Source organism: Natrix helvetica, assembly GCF_964273705.1.
Source record: "Natrix helvetica genome assembly, chromosome: 8".
Lineage (NCBI taxonomy): Eukaryota > Metazoa > Chordata > Lepidosauria > Squamata > Natricidae > Natrix > Natrix helvetica.
In genome coordinates this window covers 22233653-22258776 of record NC_138559.1, presented here as the reverse complement: position 1 = coordinate 22258776, position 25124 = coordinate 22233653, and the positions used below count along the sequence as shown (strand labels likewise).

At 42.0% G+C, this 25124-nt stretch overlaps 1 protein-coding gene across 4 annotated transcripts in view; it reads right to left on the bottom strand.

The window, feature by feature from the left end:
* Positions 1–17147: 17147 nt before the first annotated feature.
* The window catches only part of NTM (neurotrimin), a 686981-nt gene continuing 679004 nt past the window's right edge, over positions 17148–25124 (bottom strand). For 2 of the 4 annotated variants that reach the window (XM_081961267.1, XM_081961269.1), the window contains one exon: positions 17148–19073. In XM_081961267.1, coding sequence (XP_081817393.1) covers positions 18973–19073 — 101 coding nt within the window. In that variant the 3' untranslated portion in view covers positions 17148–18972. The remainder of the gene's footprint in view (positions 19074–25124) is intronic. The other 2 variants (XM_081961268.1, XM_081961270.1) reach the window with 1 other exon arrangement.

Genomic DNA, 25124 nt, shown 5'->3' with positions numbered 1-25124 from the left:
CCCCTCATTGCTGGTGGGCCACAACAAGAAAAACATCAACACTGACATTCCCTAAGTTTGTTTGAAGATGTTACCTATCCAGGTAATGAAATGTTCAGAAACCAACCCACAAGCTGGGAGAATGAAGCTCCACCCTAATAATGTTTGGTTTCAGAGTCATATTTCACCAACCCTTTATTAAGGCTAAGGAAATACTCCAAATTTTGTCTTCTTAAAAATATAAAATTCGGTTGCATCTGTAAGTACTCTCCTTTTGCAGTTCCCACATTGCTATTTGACTATATTTAAAATGCACAGGTGGGTCTGATTACTCCAAAGAGAAATTATCCCTAGGGTTTACCTTTCCCTTATTAATAGTCAGGTCTTGTGGTCTCTACAATGTGTTTCTTTATGCTTCCTTCTTTGTGAAAATAAGTAATCAGCAAGCAACAAAATGTTATATGGTTGTGATGATTCTTTTCCCGTATTCATTTTTAATGCATTACTTATTATTGCATTAACTCTTGTAGGTTGTTGATTCATCTACTAAGAGTACCGTTCCCTCAATGGAGGTAACTCCCAACCACAGGGAGAGTTGGGGATAAAGGAGAAAATGGTGATAGGATTGACAAGCAATATCATCACCTCCTCTTAAATATTGCGTCCTACTAATCTTTCTCAAAGGACTATAAATTGTGAGATTTAGACAGCAGTGAGGCAGAGGAACAGCTGGAGCCTGTTCCCAGTATGCACATGCACAGAGCTGCCAGAAGAAAAGAACAACTCAGAAATCAGGGTCGCCTTGGGAGTAAAGTCACAGGTGGAAGCGATTGGCCCCTCCCATAGGACATAAAAGAGGAGAGAAAGGGGAGTGGGCTTTTGCAGGAAACAATTTGTTCGTTTATTTGTTACATTCATTTCAGGAGTGTGAAGATCTGTCCGTGAATCTCAGAGACTCTATGCCCAGTCTTTCCTTGCACAGTATCTCATTTGGAAAATATTTACATGGCAGCTTTCCAAGGTACATAAAGTCTATAGTCATAAATATTCCTTTGAAAGACTGTTTGCCAGGCCTTTGCTGAATGTGAATGAGAGGAATTCACATTCGTTTAATAAAAGGGGTTTTGCCAGGACCAGGACTCTGCCACATGCTTTTTGGGAAAGCCTAGGTCAGAACAGGACGTCAGGAAGAGAATTCCTAGATCCCTGCCTATATCCTACAAAGCCTCACAAAGAGTTATGCAAATGGAAAGTAGGTGCACGCACTCCTAAAACCCAAATGTGCAATATGCACTGTACACAGAAGAAAAAAATAATCTTCCCTTATTCTTAACAATACAATTCAGGATTATCACTGCGAAGCAAGCTAACGGCAGACACAAACCAACAACAAAGCAACCGATTGACAAAAGAATTTCCTCAGACACCCTATAATTATTATTTAGAACTTACCAACACAAGGTGTTGCTCACACACTAGCTTAAAAGATTATTTGCATCCATTGCTACCCACTGAGTGAGGAGAGCGCAATTTACCAACTCCTTAAAAACAAATACGGGAGGGGAAATAAACCAGTGTCTGAAACTAATTTGACCGCTGCATGAATGCTACTGTTTTGATAAAGTATAATTCTATCACTTCCTTCTTTTGCAGATTAGAAACGTCTGCTGAAGTACTACCTCCTGAGCAGCAGGGAATTGGTCTTAATTGCTTTATGCGGCTTTGCAAACGGATTAGAGAAATTAATAGAGACTGGTTCTATCAGAAGTTATGAATTCTGACAGGCAATTGGGCAAAGGGAACCTCGATCTGAAGAGGCACTATCCCTTTCAAAGCTCCTGTTTGGAATACGCTAAAAAAGGAGGATGTCAAATTTACCGCGTGGGTGCCATTTTGGAAAAAGAAAACCATTCATTCATTCATTCATTCATTCATTCATTCATTCATTCAATTATTTATTTATTTATTATTTATTTATTTATTTATTTATTTATTTATTTATTTATTTATTTATTTATTTATTTATTTATTTATTTATTTATTTATTTATTTATTTATTTATTTATTTATTTATTTATTTATTTATTTATTTATTTATTTATTTATTTATTTATTTATTTATTCAAGCGTGTATAAGATATCAGATAGTAAGTATCAACATGGCTATGAATACAAGAAAGGGATACGAATAAGTGGGATGGTAGGACAGGGACAGTAGGTACGCTGGTGCGCTTATGCATGCCCCCTTTATGGACCTCTTAGGAATGGGGTGAGGTTGACAGTAGATAGTCTAAGGTTAAAGTTATGGAGGTTTGGTCAGGGGTGAAATCCAGCAGGTTCTGGAGAACCGGTAGCAGAAATTTTCAGTAGTTTGGAGAACTGGCAGTGGAAATTTTAAGTAGTTTGGAGAACTGGCAAATGCCACCTCTGGCTGGCCCCAGAGTGGGGTGAGAATGGAAATTTTGCAGTATCCTTCCCCTGTCATGCCCACCAAGCCACACCCACAGAACCGGTAGTAACAAATTTTGAATTTCACCACTAGGTTTGGGGATGAAAGTCAGATAGTGGATTCCAGGTGTTAACCACTCTGTTGCTGAAGTCGTATTTTCTGCAATCGAGTTTGGAGCAGTTTACCTTAAGTTTAAGTTTAAGTATCTATTGTTTGTTCATGTATTGTTGTGATTGAAGTATTCATTGACAGGTAGGATATTGTAGCAGATAATTTTATGTACTATGTTTAGGTCAGACTGAAGGCATTGTAGTTCTGAGTTGTCCAAGCCCAAAATTTCAATCCTGGTGGTGTAAGGTACTCTGTTGCGAGCAGAGGAGGCGAGGACTCTTCTCATGAAATACCTCTGGACTCGCTCAGTTATATTAATGTCTTATATATGCAGTGTAGGTTCCAGACAGATGAGCTGTATTCAAGAATGGGTCTAGAATAGGCCTAGAATAGGTCTTTTGTTCTTAACCTCAGCAAAGCAAGTCTTTTCTCCTAGCCAATGTCGAATTACGCCAGAGACCTGGCAACAATTCTGAAAATAATATCCCGAGAAGCAATATTGTTCTAATGTTGCTGAAAAAAGAGAGCTCAGTGGCAACCAGCCGGAGTCTGCAGCCATCAATCCCAGCTTATCTACAAAGCCTTATCCTGAACCCAATTGATCATAAATTTCAGCTTTATTTTCTCTTCTATATAATCCCAGCAGCCAAGGGGAAAAGCAGAAACTCTCTCATTTTCACCCACCTGCACACAGACAATGAGGTCAGTGAAGCATTCACACCAGGCGGTTGAGAGAAACCCGTCAATAAAACCTTTAACTCAATGTAATGGCGCCAAGGCTACACGGAAAAGAGTAGCGGAGGTCAAAGAGCAACTCATATAAAGAATTGACTCATAGACCCCTTGCATATTTCTCCTTTTTGGGGGCTCTCTTGCATTTCATCCTTTATTGTGATGAATTTGATAGCCTCCGTAACTTCATAATATACATTGCTGGCCCTCTGAACCTCAAGCATCTTTTTTTGAAATACTGTTAGCTGACTTCATTCCACTGAGACACACACATTCTCTGCTAAATACAGATCCAGGTGAATAAATGGAAGGATTGTAACCAGAGTTTGTCTTGAATATTTCCTTGTTCTGACCTAGGCTTCCCCAGCTGCAGGAAGCTGGGTCCTCACCCTGATAAACCCCTTTTATTTAATGTACAGTGAATTCCTCTCCAGCAAAGTCTTTCCTCTCCCACATTCTTTCAAGATAGTTCACAATTACCGACCTTCATCAGGCTTGGAGAGTGGCCAGGCTGATATCTTTCAGATGCTGCAATACTTGGCAAAAATGCGGGAATGAACTAATTGTCTCCTGCAAACTCCACTCCCCTTTCACTCCTCTTTTATACCCTATGGGAGGAGCCATTCACCCTCCACCTGTGGCCTTACTCTGAAGGCTACCCTTGTTCCTTAGCTGTTTCCTTCATCTGGCAACTCTGCGCATGAGCACACTGGGAACAGCCTCCAACTGTTCCTCTGCCTTACTGATGTCTGACTCTGAAGGCAGCTGGCATATGGCCCTGGCCCCCTCTCTGCCTCCAATACAGAGCCTTTATCAGAACCTTCCCCAGACTCCAGGACTGGCCCAAGTTCCTCCCCAACCTCCTCACTGTCTGAATCTGCTCCCAGCTGCCCTGGCTGCTGGTGGGCGACAACAAGAACATCAACACTGACATTCCCTAAGTTTGTCTGAAGATGTTACCTAGCCAGGTAATGAAATGTTCAGGGACCAACCCACAAGCTGGGAGAATGAACCTCCACCCTAATAATGTTTGGTTTCAGAGTCAAAAATGGGCTGTTTTTTTGCTCAGTTTTGTCCCCCCTCCCCAGCCCCCAGGAGCACTCTATAAGCCTCCTAAAGACTATCCAACTTTTTTTTAATTTGCCTCTTCAAAACCTTGGTGCGTCTTATACTCCAAAAATTACAGTAGTTGCCTGGTTAGAAGCCAAGTTTTATCTCTGAGCTATTTTTAAAGATTGTTTCACATAGAAGGACCTCCTCAAGGGAGGCTCTTGGGAACTTGCATTATTGTAAAGAAATTGCATTCAAAACAAAACCAAATGGTGGTAAGATTTCCCACCCCCACCATCAGCTCGGAATATTGCTGGAAAATGAACACTTGGAAACCATCGGTGATAACTGCACTCTAATGAAACTTTCTCAAGTATCCAAGGCTCATAATTGTGTTGGTTTTATGCATCTTTACTGCAGTTGCTACATTTACATGCACAGGGATCTTTGCCAAGTGTATTTTGTGAAACCCAGACAGACGGTCCACAATCTATGGTGTTTGTTCTATGTTGGAATAAGTGGAAGATTGAGACACACACATTTCAATGCTTAACTAAAGAAATGAAGGTATATTGTTCTTGGTTCTGCTGAAAAAGGAGGAGGAAGAAGAGGAGGAGAAGGAAGAGGAGGAGAAGGGAGCAGAGAGGAAGGAGAAGAAGAGGAGAAGGAGGAGGAAGGGGAAGAAAATAAGAAAATGAAGAACAGGAGGAGGAAGAAAAGGAAGAAGAAGAAGAGGAGGAGGATGAAGAGAAGGACAGGGGAAGAAGAAGAAAAGAGAAGGAGGTAAAAGAGAAGGAGAAGGTAGAAGGCGAGAAGAAGGGGAAGAAGTGGAAGAGGAGTAGAAGGGAGGAGAGAGGAAGAAGAAGAGGAGTAGAAGGAGGAGGGGGAAGAAAAGAAGAAAATGAGGAAAAGGAGGAGGAAGAAAAGGAAGAGAAAGAAGAGGAGGAGGAGGAGGAAGAAGAGAAGGACATGGGAAGAAAAAGAAGAAAAGAAGAGGAGTTGAAAGATGAAGAGAAGGACATGGGAAGAAAAAGAAGAAAAGAAGAAGAGTTGAAAGATGAGGAGAAGGTAGACGACAAGAGGAAGGGGAAGAAGAGAAGAGGAATAGAAGGAAGAGGGGGGGAGGAGGAAGTTAAAGAAACTGTTAACAAAGTAGCAGAAAATTGGAATAAAACCAGTATTTTCTTCCTGACTCAGATTGCAGGCAATAAAAGCTTAGACACTCTATTTGTAACAATTGAATTCTGATTCTGTAAGAGGAATTGTGAGGACTTGTCTAGCATCTATCTCAAGCTGGAATTGGAATGTATTGATGAAGGGTATTAAAAAGATAGGCCACATGCTATCATAGAAGATACAATGGGGGAGGGGGCGAGAGATGGGCAGGAGTTTCGATCTCAAATCACAGAAACACAGGATTGTAAAGGAGAAAAAAAAAAGAATTACTAAACCAGAAAAAAAAGAGGTTAGCAGTGACAGTGAGATAAGGAGATTTCCCAGAGTATGGGGGATTTTGCTTAATTAAAACAAAACAGAAAAAAAAGATAATAACTCGAGGTGTCCTCCAGTTGCAATCCTTTCATTCAAAGGAAGAAATAAACTTTTCTTTTGATTTCCCCCCCCCCCCCCCCGCCAGTAGGCAAAGTCACAATACGAAAAGGCTGGAGCTTCCATCACAACACTTCTTCTCATTTGCTAAATCTATCTCCAGCCAACACCCCTGATTTCCTCCTATCGGTAGATAACTAGGATGGTAAAGAACCAGTTGAAAGTGAGTTGAAACTGTATTCTACCTTGTTTTCTCCAAAATAAGACCTCCCCGGATAATAAACCCAATCGGGCATTTGAGCGCATGCGCTAAAATAAGCCCTCCCCCCGAAAATATTGCAACCCAGCAGCAGCCCTGAGGTGACCAAGCTCGCCACTTCCTGCACCTGAAAAATAATAAGACCTCCCTGAAAATAAGGCCAAGTGCTTATTTCGGGGGTCAAAAGAAAATAAGACCCTGCCTTATTTTTGTGGAAACATGGTACACCTTTAGCAACAGCATGTAGACTTATATACTGCTTCACAGTGCTTTGCAGCCCTCTCTAAGCAGTTTACAGAGTCAGTACCTTGCCCTCAAACAATCTAGGTCCTCATTTTACCGACCTCAGAAGGTCGGAAGGCTGAGTCAACCTTGAGCCTGGTGAGATTCGATCTGCCAAATTGCAGGCAGCTGGCAGTCAGCAGAAGTAGCCTGCAGTACTGCACTCTTCGGGAGGCCAAAAATGGCTGTATTTTGGTGTACAAAAATACGCACCAACATTTCCGTGCTCTTTTTGGGGGGGGAAGGTGTGTCTTATACTCCGAAAAATACAGTAAGTGTTGTCTCTTAGAGAGTACATGAATAGATTCTCTCCATGATCTTCGGGTCTTCCAAAGTTCTAGCCATTCCTGATGACCAGGGATCTGATACTGGTATTGACAGTTCTGAGGAAGCATGTACCAATGTCATCAGTGGCCCTACAGTCCTTCAAGGCCATGGAAAACTTCCTCAGAAAACACCTGATGTCCCTAGGATGACATCCAATGTCCTTGGAAGAAGTCCAAGGGCAGTGGATGACTACTTTTGTGCTTCTTTGTCTTATCTAAAGTGGGTGGAGTGTGCCAGGGCTTCTGGGTGGGAAAGTGGACAATGTAGCAATGTAAACATATATATAATGTTGTATTTGTACTGATAAATAAATAAAGGGAGACTAGTATAGATCTATTTCGAGCTAATTAGCTCTCATCAGCTAGCCATACCCTTACTGGGATTCGAAACTGGGCTGTATTATATCTTAGGCAGGAGTCTTAGCCACTAAGCCACAGGCTGTCCTCCTTATCAGTTGAGCCAGGGACCTTCCTCCCATATTTAGTCATACCAGGGGTTGTAACACAAATACATATACATATACATATACATATACATATACATATACATATACATATACATATACATATACATATACATATACATATACATATACATATACATATACATATACATATACATACATACATACATACATACATACATACATACATACATACATATATATATATATATATATATATATATATATATATAAGCATCCAAGGGGGTTCAAGGTTCCCTCTTTTCTCTGAGGGCCCCCGTCTTTATCCAGCTGAACAAACACGTAAAGCTTATCAAGGCAAATAGTTATGATGGTTGCAGTGTCCCAGGTCACTTGATTCTGACATGCGAAGTCAGTGACGAAGCCAGGTTCACCGAACAACTATGTTACTAACTTATCAAATGCAGGGATTCACTTACTGTAAGAACTTTGGCAAGAAAAATCGTAACATGGGGCAAAACTCGCTTGCGACACATGTCTCACTACTTAACAACAGAAAGTTTGGGCTCTATTGTGGTCGTAAGCCGAGGACGAACTGCAGCCTTTCTGATATGCCAGTAGTACTAGAATAAACTCAACTCATTTTCCTAAAACTCATAATATTCACTTGACATCATAACCTTTCAGGTTATGATTTAATTCCTGTTGGCAGAAGGCCATCAGTATTTGAGCCACTCATGACAAATGCATCAGTTGTAACCTTCTCATAAACAGATTAAATATATCAAGACAGATTTATCTCAGAGTCATAAAGGCTGGTCATTTGTTTCTCTCTGAGAGTTGATAGAAGCGTGTTCTGTCAAGACTCTTGGAATCTACTTTGTGTTGGGTGATTGCATTTAAATATGCAGTTCATTGTTAATCCTTAGTTTTGGTTCAGCAGCTTCATGTCTAAAAGTCTAAAGGCTTTCTCTCCCATGTGCCCATCTCCCCTAAGAGCTGACTAAATGTGTACTTGACACTTTAACGTAAATGTTTATGTTTCTCTTTTGCACAAGCTACGCTCTCAAACCTACGCTGAAGTCTTTTTCATTGCTCATGCAATGAAAAGAGAATTGTTCTATACCAAGCATTCTGTCTTCTGAAATCTACTTGCAGGTTATTAAAAGGGGTTGCTTCAAATCACATCCCTGGAAAGAAGAAAGAGGTAAGGAGGAAGGAAAGGAGGAAGGAAGGAAGGAAGGAAGGAGAAAAAAGAGAGAAAGGAAAGAAAAAAACAAAAAAAGAAAAAAAAGAAAGTAAATAAGAAAGAAAAAAGAAAAAGAAAGAAAAAGTAAAGAGGGAAGGAAGGAGAACGAGAGAGAAAGAAAAGAAAAAAGAAGGAAGGAAGGAAGGAAAAGAAAGAAAGAAAAACCATAAGGATGGTTGAATACTTTATTTGAAATATCTTCAACAGTTCTTTCTTTTTAAAAAAATGTTAAAACTTTAGGGAACAAATCAGACAAGGCGTTAACACATTCCTCTGCATCTTATGTATACATTTTCTCTTTTAAAACAAGAATAAAAAAATAAATAAAAAGAATGTGAATAACAGCTACAGGGAAAAAGAAAAAGTTATCAAGATTACAAAATCACGACAGATGGAGAGTGAACCCACTGCTCTACTGCTGCCGCGGTGGATTTTCCAAAGTTGCTATTTACAGTAGATCGGGAAAAGAGTCCATTCTGTTGGCTCTTCAAATATAGCTTTCTCAAGTTTAGTGTAGCTTTTTTCTTGTCTTTCTTTCTGATTATACTAGGAGTGGAAATGTTTAACCCACCACTTACTCCACTTACTACAATCCTCATAGTTATCAAATCCAGCTGTCAGCAGGTTTCATCTTTGAAGCTGCCACTAATGTAAATTAAAATAAATAAAAAGGTAAAGGTTCCCCTCTCACATATGTGCTAGTGGTTCCCGACTCTAGGGGGCGGTGCTCATCTCCGTTTCAAAGCCAAAGAGCCAGCGCTGTCCGAAGATGTCTCTGTGGTCATGTGGCCGGCATGACTAAATGCCAAAGGTGCATGGAATGCTGTTACCTTCCCACCAAAGATGGTTCCTATGTTTCTACTTGCATTTGTTTAACATGCTTTCAAACTGCTACGTTGGCAGAAGCTGAGACGAGTAATGAGAGCAATGAGTAATTCCCAGTTCCTGCAACCGTTCTTCATATATTTTAGCCTCCAGCCCCCTAATCATCTTTGTTTCTCTTCTCTGCACTCTTTCTAGAGTCTCAACATCTTTTCTACTTGGTGAATCTTTTGCTCATTCTACAATAACACAATAGGATTCAATAAATCCTGTAAATGAAAAGTTCTATTGAGATTTTGATTAAAGAGTTAAAAAAGGGGGGTTCCTGCTATTTGGCATTTAGTTCAGCAATTATTTTGCAGATGATTATTATATACATCAGGGGTGGGGTTGTTTTTATCTATATCTTGAATTGTACATGAGTAAATTATGAACATTGTCTCTACAGATCAACTGAATTCCTGGCCCTTGGCTCAGGAGAACATTGCTTATGTTTGATTCTTGTTTTGTGCTTTTGGGTCAGTCTTGACTCCTGATGCCTGCTTGGCACAAATCCCTGCAGCTCTCTTGGCAAGTTTGTAGAAATGGTTTGCCATTGCCTCCTTCCTAGGGCTAAGAGGAAAGGACTGAGCAAAGGTCACTCGGCTTCACTTTGGGCCAAAGAAAGGACTACCGCTCACCATCTCATGTTGGTGAGGAAGTCAGCTGGGTGACTCCAATATCACCCAGCTGACTTCCATACCTAAGGTGGCACTAGATCTCACAGTCTCCTGGTGATTGGCCCAAAGTCACCCAGCTAGCTTTAATACCTAACAGTGGACTAAGCCTTAACCCCTAATAGAGGACTACAATTCACAGTCTCCTTATAATTGGCCTGAAGCCATCCAGCTAGCTGTTGTGACTAAGGTGGAACTACAATTCCTAGCCTCCTAATAATGATGCTTTCATGCCTAAGGTGGAACTAGAATTCACTGCCTCCTGGTGATTGGCCCAAGGTCACCCAGCTGACATTCATGCCAAAGGCGGGACAAGAACTCGGTTCAGTGGTGAAATTCAGATTTTTTTTTACTGCCGGTTCTGTGGGTGTGGCTTGGTGGGCATGGCAAGGGAAGGATACTGCAAATTCTCCATTCCCACCCCACTCTGGGGACAGCCAGAGGTGGTATTTGCTGGTTCTGGTGTTTGGTCCAAAGTCACCCAGCTGGTTTCATCTCTCTGGAGGGACTAGAATTTATAACCTCCTGGTTTCTAGCCTAGTCCTTTAACCTCTATACCAAAGCTCTGTTTTATATTGCTCTTGCTTTTTCTCCCCCTTCATGTCTAAAAAACTAGCTCATTCCAGAGGTGATATTCAGCAGGTTCTGACCAGTTCTGGAGAACCAGTAGTGGAAATTTTGAGTACTTCGGAGAACAGGTAAATACCACCTCTGGCTGGCCCCACCCCCATCTATTCTCTGCCTCCCGAGTCTCAGCTGATTGGGGGGGAAATGGGGATTTTACAGTATCCACCTCCTGGAGTGTGGTGGGAATGGAGGTTTTACAATATCCTTCCCCTATCACACCTTCCAAGCCACGGCAACCAAGCCACGCCCACAGGACTGTTAGTAAAAAAAAAAAAGAATCCCACCACTGTTCCATTCCACTATTCCACCTTAAAAATGCCTTGCATCTCACCTTCCGCCTTCAACTTTCTTGAAAGCTGCGTCTTTTTTCATCCAACTCTTTCACCTTCCTTCCTTCCTTCCTTCCTTCCTTCCTTCCTTCCTTCCTTCCTTCCTTCCTTCCTTCCTTCCTTCCTTTGTTGACATTGTTGACCCAGACTGAAATAGCTTTGCTATGATTATTTTTATTATTGCCTATTGCGGCTTTGGTCCCTCCAGGCTATTCTGCAAAGTCCCCTTTCTTGTTCTGCCTTCCTGCTTTGAATAACCAACTTTCCAAACTACTCCATGTCTTATAAATATTTGCCCTCTGCTTCACCTTTCCTCATTCGTGTAATAGCAATGATATAATAAGACCATTATGAAAATGTTTAAATAGAACACTGATTATTGTCTTCCCTTTTGGGCTTTTTCTGGTGGTGGTTCTTGTAATTGCAGGAATATAATTGGTGGTAACTTACAGTCAAAACACTTACAATTCCCCCCCCCCTTCAACTGTTATATCCATGTTTCTTGGTTTTGAATCTTCTTATATCATTTCTGAGGGACGTGGTGGCTCAGTGGCTAAGATGCTGAGCTTGTCAATGAGAATGGTCAGCAATTCGGCAGTTCGAATCCCTAGCACCGCATAATGAAGCGTAATGCAGCGTAATGGTTGTGAATGCTCCAACACTGGAAGTTTTTAAGAAGATGTTGGATAACCATTTGTCTGAAGTGGTGTAGGGTTTCCTGCAGGGGGTTGGAGTAGAAGACCTCTAAGGTCCCTTCCAACTCAGTTATTGTAAATGAACAAACATTGTTGGAGATGCAGTGAGAATTGTAACAACTTTTGGCAAGTTACAATGCTAGGGATAGAATTGATTACATGTATTAGTTAGATTAGTTTAATATTTACACATTAGACAACATAAATAGATTCTCTTTGTCCTTTTAAATGATACAAAACTTAAATATCGAAAAGATAAATTTATAACCCCAATAACTCATTCTATTGAAAACAGAATGTTCTGTGTAATTTATGAATAAGTTGCTTATAAGGTAAAAGTAAGGTTCCCTTTGCACACATGTGCTAGTCATTCCTGACTCTAGGGGGCGCTGCTCATCTCCGTTTCAAAACCAAAGAGCCAGCGCTGTCCAAAGACGTCTCCGTGGTCATGTGGCCAGCATGACTAAATGCCGAAGGCGTATGGAACACTGTTACCTTCCCACCAAAGGTGGTCCCTATTTTTCTACTTGCATTTTTACGTGCTTTTGCTAGGTTGGCAGAAACTGGGACAAGTAATGGGAGCTCACTCCATTATGCAGTGCTAGGGATTCGAACCGCTGAACTTCCCACCTTCTGATAGACAAGCTCAGAGTCTTCGCCACTGAGCCACTGCGTCCCTGTAAATTGCTTATACACTTAGATTATATATGGCCAATTACAATGAAATAAGCTCACCCTTTACCGAAATTGTCATGTAAAGTTTCATGTATGTATTTATATGTCGATGAAAAAGTGGTCCCTTTTGCAACTTGGTAGCTTTTTCTGCTTTATTTACAAATAAATAGAGCAAATAAATGAGTTGAATATTGAAGCCATTGTTTGGTCTCACAAGGGTTGTAGGAGTTTTGTTACAGATTCAGTACATTTGTACAAGGCTTTGGACAATAGCTCAGAGCAGGGGTGACAAACTCGATTTCATTGAGAGACCTATCAGGGTTGTACCTGGCCTTGAGGGGCAGGGGTGGGTGTGGCCAGTGTGGTTGTGGCTAGCATGATGTGACTGGTATTGGTGGGCTGCCTGTGGTGGCCCGAGCAGTCTGCCAGTGAAAATGGGCTCCCGAGCTCCATTTTCAGCTGTGACGGCCTCTTGCAACCCTCTGTCAGCGAAAACGGAGCCCGCGAAGGCACCACTTGGCCCTCCCGAGCGCTATTTTCCTGGCTGAGGCACCAAAGGCCAGTCCTTCTGTCAGGCTTGGAAGCCATATTTTTCTTTGGACCTCAAGCCTGCCACACATTCTACTGTGGGAAACTGGGACGAGGGAATTGTATGGCGCATGGGAGATATGCAGTCAAAATAACATTCCTTCTCAGAGAGTCAAGGTCATTTTGCCCCAGCACCTGGGCTGATGTGGATGGGAGGAATCTTCCTTTGTGACAGTGACTGATTGGATCATGTGATGGACTTGTGGGTGTTGGGACAGGGTCTTGAACTTTTAAATCGGTGGGGAAAACCTGGAAGCTTTCAGATTCGGATTTTCCCAGATGTGCCAACATGGCTCTCTTAATCAATTGAAAGTTTGAAGAATCTCTAGTGTCAGACTTTTATTTTATAAAGGATGCTATTTGGAACCCTGACATTAACCAGAATCCCTATAAAACATTCTACCAGCTCCCTTAAATTCTGGGGTGCTGTCCAGGGTCCTGAGCCCCAGCGCTGACCTGAAACTGGGTGGTGTGAAGGTTCGGGGAAGACAGAGCATGGTAAGAGACTGGCACCCCCACAGGCCGGATTAAGCACTTCATGGGCTAGATCCAGCCCCGGGCCTTGAGTTTGATATCCCTGGCTTAGAAGTAAGGCGCTATCTGTCAATATGTTTCGAAGAACAACGGTATATCGACTCTTCTTCCTGTCGAAGGCTTTAGGGGACAGGGGTAGATTCATGTTAGGGAAAGACAACCTGGAGTTCTCCAGCTTCTTTGATTCACAACTTCCATCATGTCAACTATCTTGACCAAGGGTGAGGATTGGTGGAAAATCAAGAGGGTTTCTTGTTGTCTACTCTGTCTCCTGCGGGTAGCCTTGACTAACAATATTGCAACACAGCAGCCACCATGAGGTAACCATGCTTGCGCCTCCTGCACCTCAAAAATAATAAGACCTCCCTGAAAACAAGGCCAAACACTTATTTTGGGGGTCAAAAGAAAATAAGACCTTGTCTTGTTTTGGGGAAAACATGGTATGTGTGTAGGACGTTTTATTCTTACTACAATCATTTTTCCTGTTTTTTGAGTGCAACACTGTAAAATATTATCGGCTTCCTCCACTCTCTGAAGTGGTAACATTCAGTCAGCAAACTTGCAGGTCATGTTCAAACACCTGAAAAGGACAGGATGACTTCCGCTGGATCCTCTGAGCAAGACCCAGCTTGTTCCAAGTGAAAAGGAACTCCTAATTTAGAATAGAATAGAATAATAGAGTTGGAAGGGAGCTTGGGGGTCTTCTAGTCCAATGCCCTGCCCAGGCAGGAAACCCTACACCACTTCAGACAAATGGTTATCCAACATCTTCTTAAAAACTTCCATTGTTGAAGCATTCACAACTTCTGGAGGCAAGTTGTTCCACTGATTAATTGTTCTCACTGTCAGGAAATTTATCCTTATTTCTAAGTTGCTTCTCTCCTTGATTAGTTTCCACCCATTGCTTCTTGTCCTGCCCTCAGGTACTTTGGAGAATAGCTTCACTCCCTCTTCTCTGAGGCAACCCCTGAGATATTGGAACACTGCCATCATGTCGCTCTTGTCCTTCTATTCATTGAACTAGACATACCCAATTCCTGCAACCATTCTTCATGTGTTTTGGCCTCCAGTGTCCTAATCATCTTCTTTGCTCTTCTCTGCACTCTTTCTAGAGTCTCCACGTCTTTTTTACATCGTGGCAACCAAAATTGTTTTGTTTGTTTGTAAACATTGCTGTTGAAATCCAACACACACCTAACTATCACTCAATTAATTCTTGAAGGAAACCGTATAGGAACGTACTTCGTGCTTTTCAGAGCATTTAAAGATTCTTCAAGGAAGAACCAGAAATTATATATTTACATAGGTGTTTGAAATATGTGCTATAGATCAGAAAAGTCAGAGTGGGGGGTCAAGCTTTTTCTGGTTTCATAATTGCCACAACACAAGGAAAATGACTGGCATGGACCCCAGAACAAACTTACCTGAACATGGAAAGGCCAACCTTTGGGTTTAAGAAAATGATGGAGAAATGCTAGGTAGATTAAAATCATAGTTGAATTAGTCTATTCATCGCACTCCATTTTGAGTTGTGACATTCCCACAGCAAGATTGCTATCTTCTGACTTGGTTCCTATGATCTGTGAAGCCATAGTTTGCTTAACCATGATCTATTGAGTAATTTACACAATGTTCTGAACTCTAATCTCTGCTCCCCAACCTCAAGCAGTGGAAGTTACACAAGACAAACCTCAGAGGTCACAAGATGGCTTGATGACTAGAGTTCCAACCCAGTTAACCATGTCAAGTAACACACATTTCCATCACATGCTAAGCTTCTTGAGAATTTAGCTCTTAAGTGTTTTGTTGATTACCATGTCGTTCAAACCTAGCCTATTGGGTTGACTTATGTAACGTAAAGATCTCTATTTGGATTGGAAAAAAATTGATGATACCCAAGATGAGCAAAAAAAAAACCTGTTCTTTTTTCATTTGCCATTTTCTAATAAATGTCTAAAGTTAGATCTGAAAGCTGTATTGAATGCTGTCAGTATGTTGTGTTGACCAAGCTGTTGGGGGCAGAGATAGCAAGAGCCCTTAGACTTATATACCGCTTTACAGTGCTTTACAGCCCTCTCTAAGTGGTTTACAGACAGAGTCAGCCTCTTGCCCCCAACAATCTGGGTCCTCATTTTACCCACCTCGGAAGGATGGAAGGCTGAGTCAACATTGAGCCTGGTGGGAATCGAACTGCCAAATTGCAGGCAGCCGGCAGTCAGCAGAAGTAGCCTGCAGTGCTGCACTCTAACCACTGTGCCACTACTCTTATTTGATAGTTGCATATGAGCCGTTCTGATTAATGCACAGATGTATACCTCTATATGGCCACCGCCTTTGACCTGGGCATGCAAGTGTATAACCATCAAAACGTGTAAACCACACATCTCTTAGATGTGTGTGAAGGTCCCCTTCTAAGAAACACGCAACTCTTTTACGAAAGTCACTTTTTCAATCAAAACATAGACATTTAAAAAACAAACGAACAAGCTGTGAACATTCCCAGCTGATCAATTGAAATGTGATTGTTAATCTTAGGACCAGGCAAATGAATGGAATTATGTTGAGTTATGGGTGAAAGGAAACCTCCTTCCGAGCTGAAGTTAAAGACATTGGATGGTGAACGTAAAGACGGACAGAGCTGCAGAATGGAGAATTTAGAAGGATTTTGTCTGGTTGCTTCAAAGCTTTTTTCTTTGTTTGAACAATCAGTGCAGTGGCTTATCTCCAGAAGTTGTCAGTGCTCCATCACTGGAAGTTTATGGAGAATCTCAGTCATCCAGGTCAGGGTTCTCCCAAAGGTGCTTTTTCAAGAGCTCTTCAGCACTGGAGAAGCTTCTTGGATGAGAAGCTAAACATCTTCAAAGAAAAAACAGGAAGTCCAGTTGCCTCTTGAAAAAGCACCTGCCACCCCCAGAAGTTTTCCAAAAGAGACTGGGCAGCCATTTGTCCATAACGATATAAGATTTTCTGCTTGAGCAGGGTTGGACTAGAAGACCTTCAAGGTCCCTTCCAACCCTATGATTCTATGTTCTAATATTTACAAGAGTGAAATGTAACAAAGTCCTGCATTATTTCTAATCTCGTCATCTCCTCCTTTGTGAAATTGAGGATCTGTGGATTTGCCCAAAAGATGCTCCATCACCAAATGAACTTAGAGAGGATGCTCAGATAGGAGTCATTTCTTACAGACAACAAGGAACCACTCAATTGAAGGCCATTGAATGGTTCTTTAGTTACTACAATTAGGGATGCAGTGGCTCAGTGGCTAAGATGCTGAGCTTGTCAATCAGAAAGGTCGCCAGTTCCCTAATGCTGTGTAACAGAGTGAGTTCCTGTTACTTATCCCAGCTTCTGCCAACCTAGCAGTTCAAAAGCATGTAAAAATGCAAGTTGAAAAATAGGGACCACCTTTGGTGAGAAGGTAACAGCATTCTGTGCGCCTTCGGCATTTAGTCATGCCAACCACATGACCACGGAGATGTCTTCAGACAGCATTGGCTCTTCTGCTTTGAAACGGAGATGAGCACCGCCCCCTAGAGTTGGGGACGACTAGCACATATGTGCGAGGGGAACCTTTACCTTTACATTAGTTGCTACTTACCTTTTTCTCAGTGGTGGCTTTCCACTATGGTCTCCTCACTCACCTCTCCCTTGCATCCAAGTTCAATGTTTTATTGAGCTCTACATTCAATCCTCCTCCCCATCAATTTAGGAACGAGATGGCACAACCAGATGAACAGACAACATGGTACATATTCTTTTTCTTTTTAATGTAAAGTCAGAGACAGCCTCCCATTTTGACCTCCAAACAAACCAAGGGCAAAAAAAGGCCTCTATTTTAGGTTACTCCCAACCTCCAACATCAAAGTGCGCTTCTCCAGGTCCATTGAAAAGGAAAAGGAAAAAACCCAAGAGAACAAAGTGAATGCAATTTGAGGGGAGTTTCTTCCCCCTCCTCCCTTTCTTCTTAAAAGACATAGCATTATTTGAAACTTTTCTCTTTTTTTTCTTCTTCCTCCCCTCCTTTTTTTTTGCAGCCCTTGCTATGTTTTTAATCTGGAGCTGTAAAGAGTTGTGCAGGGTGGGAAAGGATCGGGAAAAGAAAGTGTGTTAGCTTTCCACCATCATTATTTCACCTCCCCCACTTAAAGAATTTTGAATGTGGAAACATATGCTGCAGATTTTTTTTTCTTTTTTTTTCTTTTTCTTTTTATAAATGTCCTCACCATGTAAATAATTCGAAGGAAAATAAGAAAGATGGAGCGAGGGAGGAGGGGAGTGAGGGAAAGAGAGGGGAAAAAACAGAAAACAGGAAAAAGAAAAATAAGAGGGAGGAGTTAAATACACAGTTACCAATAAAACTTTATCCTCCAGTCTAATACACAGTTAACTCCATTTACAGCATGCAGTAATGTGTGCAAGAAGGACCCAGCTGAGAAAGTGTGACAGAATGCTAACAAAAAATATTTTATCTTTCATATATATGTGAGTGTGTGAATGTGTGTGTGTGTGTATGCACACCACACACACACACATGCATACAAGCACAGCATAAAAAAAGAATAAGCATATCAATCAAACTCAACGTACGATGAGCTTCCAAACATTATGGAAACAGTGGGAAGCCTTCTTCGTTTGAACACCCAGAATAAGGAATGAGTTACTCGGTACTGCTGGTAGAGCCCGTTGTTTCCATCTCACAATTTCGCCTACAAAAGTGTCCATTCTCATCCCAACTGATCACGCAAACCATCATCGACGCTGAAGCTCCACAGCCTGTAAACCTAGTTGAAAAGGCCAGTATTCAACTTGTTTCATTCATTCATTCGTTCTTTCTTTTTCTTTTCTTTTTGTTGGGGTTTGTTTTTCTGTGTGTGTGTACTTTTTTTTTAATGAACGAACAGTTCTAGGCTCATATCAGAAAATATAATTAATAAAATTAATAATGACTCAGAATCCCGCAATATCCATGTAGTACATCCACGTAGTACAGTGAATTAATGTCTTAAATCGTTGGGTGACAGTGGTGTTTTGTTTTCTTGCAGCTGTGCGTGAACTTTTGTGTGTGTGTGTGTGAGAGGTTGTGGTAGGTTGTTTCTCGGTTAGGATTGGCCATTGTACGGAGGAGAGCAGAGTCCATGGAATGGCGAGAATGGGTGGAAGAAAGCCATGAGATGTGAGGTGCCAAACAGCTCACTGGGGAATCCTCCAGATTCAAAGAACCTGGAATCTGGAAAGTAGAGCAACAAAACATCTGAGTCCAAAGAGGCAGAGTGATCACTCATTAGCCAAATGCACTGATCCGTCACCAACAGCTGCATCCTTGTCCATGACAGAAAAAAAATAGGAGTAAAAAGAGAAAGAAAACAAGAACGCTCCGTTGTGTTGGAACTTCAGTAGATCATTGTGGATTCTTCTTAGGGTTTTTTCCCCACTCCCAGACTTGTTTTCTTTCTCTCCGAGATTTTGTGATAATATATTCTTGACTATTAGGATAATTTTCTGACTTTGTAAAAGTATTCTTCCTTTTTTCCCCTCCCCCTCCCTTCCTCTTAGAATCACCATCTTCAAAAGGGTCAAAACTTCATCAGGAGGTGCAAAAGAAACAACGGAAGCAGCCACACGCAGCCAGCTCTTCTTGACCCACCACTGTTCCCATCATGCACTGCTCCAGGGCCTGAAAGAAGACAGATTGAATAGTGTCAGTTCATGGAAGCATGAGCACCCAAGATATGGAGGTAATAAATAGGACATACACCGTTAGCAAGTTAACAATAACAACAACAAAAAAAAACCAATGGCTGAATTCAGTCTTTAATAACTTTGGACCAGCAAATCACCAAATGTACTTTCTGACCTCATGCAAAATTAAAATTGGCTTGCTAGTTTCAGGTCTGAAAGTTGGACCATAAGACAGGCTGAGGGCCAAAGAATGGAGGCCTTTGAACTCTGGTGCTGGAGAAGACTCCTGTGAGTCCCTTGGACTCCAAGTCGATCCAACCGGTCAGTCCTAGAGGAGATCAACCCTGACTGCTCTTTAGAAGGCCAGATCCTGAAGATGAAACTCAAAGACTTTGGCCACCTGATGAGAAGGAAGGTTTCGCTGGAGAAGAGCCTAATGGTGGGAACGATGGAGGGCAAAAGAAGAAGGGGATGACAGAGAAGGAGGTGGCTGGATGGAGTCACCGAAGTAGTAAGCATGAGCTTAAATGGAGTCCAGACGATGGTAGAGGACAGGAAGGCCTGGAGGAATGTTGCCCATGGGGTCGCGATGGGTCAAACACGACTTTGCAACTAACAACAAAGTTTCATGTCTCCATCTAAATTTCCATTGCATGCATAATATAATGCAATTAAGAAGTACATCGTCTTATCAAGCAATTGTGGAACATCTTAATCAATGGAACAGCTTGCCTCCAGAAGTTGTGAGTGCCCATACACTGGAAGTCTTTAATAAGATGTTGGATAGCCATTTGTCTGGAATGGCATAGGGTTTCCTGCCTAGGCAGGGGGTTGGACTAAAAGACCTCCAGGGTCCCTTCCAACTCTGCTATTGTATTGTATAAGTCCACATACTGTATATTGGCAGTAAAGTTAGCACCATACAACCTTCTGATCACACAGGCAGTTGGGTATAGATGGAGAGTTAAGTGTTTAATTGTTCTTAAAACCATTCTGAATGCCTTGTTCTTTAAATAACTGCTTTGAAAGGTATCATCTGATGTTTAAAAAGGGGTGGCTTTGTGTGCAAGAAGAACCTTGCCCATATTGGATACTATAAATATTTAATACATATTTTTGAACAACTATTTGTGAATTAATATGATTAGTTCATGCTCTGCCCTTCAGAAACCTCACCATCTTTTCCTGTCCTCAAACAAGAGTTGGTAAATCTTACCAGTATCCAACATTGAGCAACAAAGTCTTTGCAGACCCTGAATTTGTGAAGATGGAGGGTTTTTTTTTTTGGACAGGTAATTCCCTGGAGCATAGGCACCACTGAGATAGAGAAAACAATTTATATCCATTCATCCATCCCAAAATCTTTATAAAGCTAAAAAGAATACTACAGGAACCAACCTAGTACTCAGAGTCATATATGGTCACCCTATAAATATCATAAGAAAATGAAAGAATAAAATAAAATAGTGAGATAATATAAAAACCCAGTAAGCTTCAAGTATTCCTCTACTACAGGGGTGTCAAACTCAAGCCCGGGGTCCAGATCCGCACATCCGCGGATCCACATGTGACCCTCCCGAGGTCCGTTTTTGCTGGTAGGATGTTGCAGGAGGACATTGCAGCCAAAAACAGCGCTCAGGAGTCCGTTTTCACCGGCAGAGTCCTCGGGCCACCACTGGTGCCTCTGATGCAAGTGATGTTGAGCTGGCGAAGCCCACCCTGGCCATGCCCCCCCCCCCCCGAGGTCAAACACAACCTTGATGTGGTCCTCAATGAAATTGAGTTTGACTCTCCTGTTCTACCAGTCCAAGAATATATACCGGAGCTCTTTGCTGTTGCCTCCCTCCCAATCGGTTGGACTTTAGGAATGGTTAAAATGAAATGAAACAAAGACGCAGAAGTAAAATTAAAAGAAATTGGCTAATATGCTCATTTGGAATGGATTCTTTTTGAAAATGCATTGTTTCCATATGCCACTACGAGGAAGGAGCTTTTAGATGTCAAATCAATTTTATACTTTTCTTTTTGAGTAGAAGAGATAATAGCAGAGCTAAAAATGGACACATTTACTGGAGAACTATATTTGGAAGGAGTTCTTGGTTAGAACTTCTGGACACCAAAAGAATGTCGCCTGATCAAGCTAACGTGCTCAGAATCCCTAAGCAATGCTTGCCAGAAGGCACATTTAGAATTTTGATTGATTGATTGATGGAGGGATGGCTGGATGGCTGGATGATGTGCCATCAAGTCGTTTTCAACTCCCAGTGCCCACACAGATTTTCTCCCTGGAGGTTCACCTATCAAGCTTCCCAAAGATCCTGAATTACCATACCCTGGATATAATGGTTACCACAATAAGACTAGGTCAAGAATGTGTGCATTGCATTTATTAGTACCCCAATTTGTATCCTGCAAACTGTTTACCTGCACACATAACACAGAGACACACGCACACACATGCACACACAACTGATAACGTTGACTGATCTAACAGAGATTGCAGCTTCAGCAGCAATGCTGAAAGGTTAGAATTAGCTTGACAGCTAAGCTGAATCCTTTGAAATGTTGCAACAAGCGCTGGAGGTTCCTTTAGCCCACAGCTTCGGTGAGGATGGCAATAAAGAACTAGTTCCAAAATGACCATCAGTGGAAGCCGAGAGAACAAAGAAATCTAAGCGACCTTTCCTGGCCTTTGGTGATGGCTCCCATCCAATATGAATCCCTTTGTGCTCATGAAGTGGGCAATAATGAAGCCCTAGAGTTACACCAGAGGAGAAACTCTATTATCCCTTGATTATCTACCTAGAGAACAGGAGAACAAGCAAACAAATGAAAGGAGAAGACCTGCACTGGAATTCCCTGCTAAGACATCAGGGGTGGGATTGAAAAAAATTAGCAACTGGTTCTCTGCCCAGTTGCTGGGTGGGTGTGTTCTACTTGGCCTCCTGCACTACAGTGGGTGGGGCGTTTTCGCCCTCTCCAGACTCTGGAGGTTTTCCTTGAGTCTCTGAGAGGGCGAAAAAGGCCTCCCCCAGGCTCCAGAGGCCAGAAACAGGTCTGTTTCCGGACTTCGGGGGGGGGGGCATTTTTTGCCCTCCCAGAGCTTCCGTCTGGGCCCTGGACTTACCTGGCATCCAAAATGGGCTGCGTTGAGACTCCTGGGAGGGGTGGAGTGGGGTGGGCAGGGCCAACCAGTCCTTTCAACTATAGGTTTGGCAAACCAGATGTAAAATCTGGTTTGCCCAAACCAGCTGAGACATCCACTAAGATGCCAGGTTTAGGACACACGGAGGACTGTTACAGATGGCTGAGTCACATGGTAACTTTTTCTTTTCCTTGGAAGCCTGAGCTACAAATAGCAATAGTGATAGCTCTTAGACTTATACACGTTTGCCCTCTCTAAGCAGTTTTACAAGAGTCAGAATCTTGCCCACAACAATCTGGCTCCTCATTTTATCAACCTCAAAAGGACGGAAGGTTGAGTCAACCTTGAGCTAGTGAGGATCGAACTTCTGGCAGTGGACAGAGTTTGCTTGCAATACTGCATTCTAAACCACTGCATCATCAGGAGGGAGAGGGAGGTAGGATGGAAAGAAGGAAAGAAGGTAGCAAGAGCACTTAGATATGCATTGCTTCACAATCCTTTACAGCTGCCTCTAAGCAGTTTGCATCTGGATCTTTTGCCACCTTCGGAAAGATGGAAGTTTGAATCAACCTTGAACCAGTGAGGATTGAACTGCCGGCAGTTGGCAAAGTTTGCCTGCAATACTGCATTCTAACTACTGCATCAACATGGTGCCTCTGCCGGCCCTCCTGGGCTCCGTTTTTGATGGCAGAGGGCTGCAGGACATGGAGCTGGCCATGCCTACCCTGGCCACATCCACTCCCCCGAGGTGAAGCACAACCCTGATGTGAAATCGAGTTTCACACCTCTGTTTTAAATCAACTGCTTCATCTCTATTACTATTGCCAAGATAGCTATCCCCCAATTCTACCTTTTTGCATTCGAGTTTTCTGAGCAAGGATATATATATTGTTCATGTCCATGTTCATACTTATACCTGCTATCCTGTACCTATTTGACAAAGTAATAAACAAATAAATATTTGTGACTGCTGTTGTGATCAACAGGGTCACGTGATCACCTTTGGTGACCTTCTGACCAAGCAAAATCAACGGGGAAATCGGATTCACTGAACAACCGATGTTACTAAGTTGAACTAATGTGGCAAGCAATGTCTCACTTAGCAACAGAATTTTTGGACTATCTGTAGTAGCTTGGACATGTTAGGTAAGTCAAGGACTACCTGTAGTAGCTTGGACATGTTGGCTGAGTGCTACCTTCACATTAAACTAGAGGGGAAGGGTGTAAGAATAAAGACAAAGAAGGCAAGGCAACGGGAATTCAACACCTACAGTAGGCCCAAATCTAAAAGCGTAATTGACTTTGGCCCCTCCACATTGTATGTATTGATTCCAAGATATGCCTACTTTGGGTGGCCCATCAAAATGTTTTCATCCCATCCCTTCCCTTTCCCGAGTCTTTTCGGTCCACCCTCTTCCCTTGGAGCCCTTGAACATTCATTCCTCATCCATCATCCATAACATCTGGTATAGAGGCCAGTAATACTTACATGGCAGAATGTAGGGAGCATGAGGAGACACATAAGGAAGCCATGCAGAAGGGGAAGTAAAAAAAGAAACAGAAAGAAAGAAAAATGAGTTAATAAATCAGCTCTTTTTCTTTTCTTTTCTTTCAGAATGAGGCAGCTGCATATTGGTGTTTGGTTCTGCAAGGGGCGAAGGGATGCAGACTGACAGACAAGCCACATTCATTTTCTGAAAATCAAGGATGGGATCTAATGGTGGTCTGAAGAATTAGCATTGTACCTCTTCAAAGAAGAATGAGAAATTGGATGTAGGTCTGGCTCAAATTACTCATTTTACCTGCATTCCTTATTTTATTTTATTTTATTTTATTTTATTTGAGTCTCTATGCTTGGCTGTTTTCTTGGAGATGTCTCATTACCCAACTAGGTAGCATCTTCAGTTCTTCTAAGAATTTAAGAGAATTCTGGTGCACTGATAATGTTCCTATCGTATTTTTGGGAGTGTAAGACACACCTTTTTCCCTCAAAAAAGAGGTTGAAAATCTGGGTGTGTCTTATACACTTAATACAGCATTTTTGGTCTACTGAACCCCCCCCCCCTTTTGCAAAAATAGCCATGCGTAGCCTTTAGGAGGCTTCCAGAGTGGTCTTGGGGGCTGGGGAGGACAAAAATGAGTGAAAAACAGGCCGATTTTTGCTCATTTTTGCCCCCCCCCCAGCCCCCAGGAGCACTCTACAAGCCTCCTAAAGGCTATGCATACCCTTTTTTGGAAAAAAAAAACAGGCCTGTTTTTGTGAAAAGCAGGCCATTTTGGGGACGTCTGCAGAGTTCAAAATCTTGGTGCCTCTTATACTCCAGTGAGTCTTATACTCTGAAAAATAGGTAGTTGGATAGTGAAATGTCTACCAGGTTCAGAGGGTATCAGAGACCCCAAGAGTTCACCCCGGAGCTGCAAATGTTCTCTTCAATTGGTGATTTTTTTCTTTAAAGTCAACCAGTTTACACATTTAGATCTGAGGCGTGATTTTCTACCAGGGATTGTTTCTGTCTCTGCCTGTCATCTCCATCTACCAGGTGGTACAATTTGGGACCCATTCCAGCCAGTCCTACAACTCCTTCTCCCGAAGCCCATCCTCTATTTATCAGGCCACCAATTGCATTGCCTGTTTTTTCCCCCATTGTCAATATTTACTTCAAAGGCCTTGTTTCATTTTTGTTACCAGGACACAGATGAGGGAACAGCTGATCCCTTCAGCAGCCCAGTTGGCATAGGGATACCTCAACAAATATTTACAGCATTCTTCGAATGGTTGACGAGCTTCACATACATTTATGATAAGTAGAATAATTTGGAGTTTGTGCATGCTGGCATCTACATGCTCCTTTGAGGAAACCAGAAAATCAAATCCAGCTAATAAGCCCAGTGTCTTTCTGC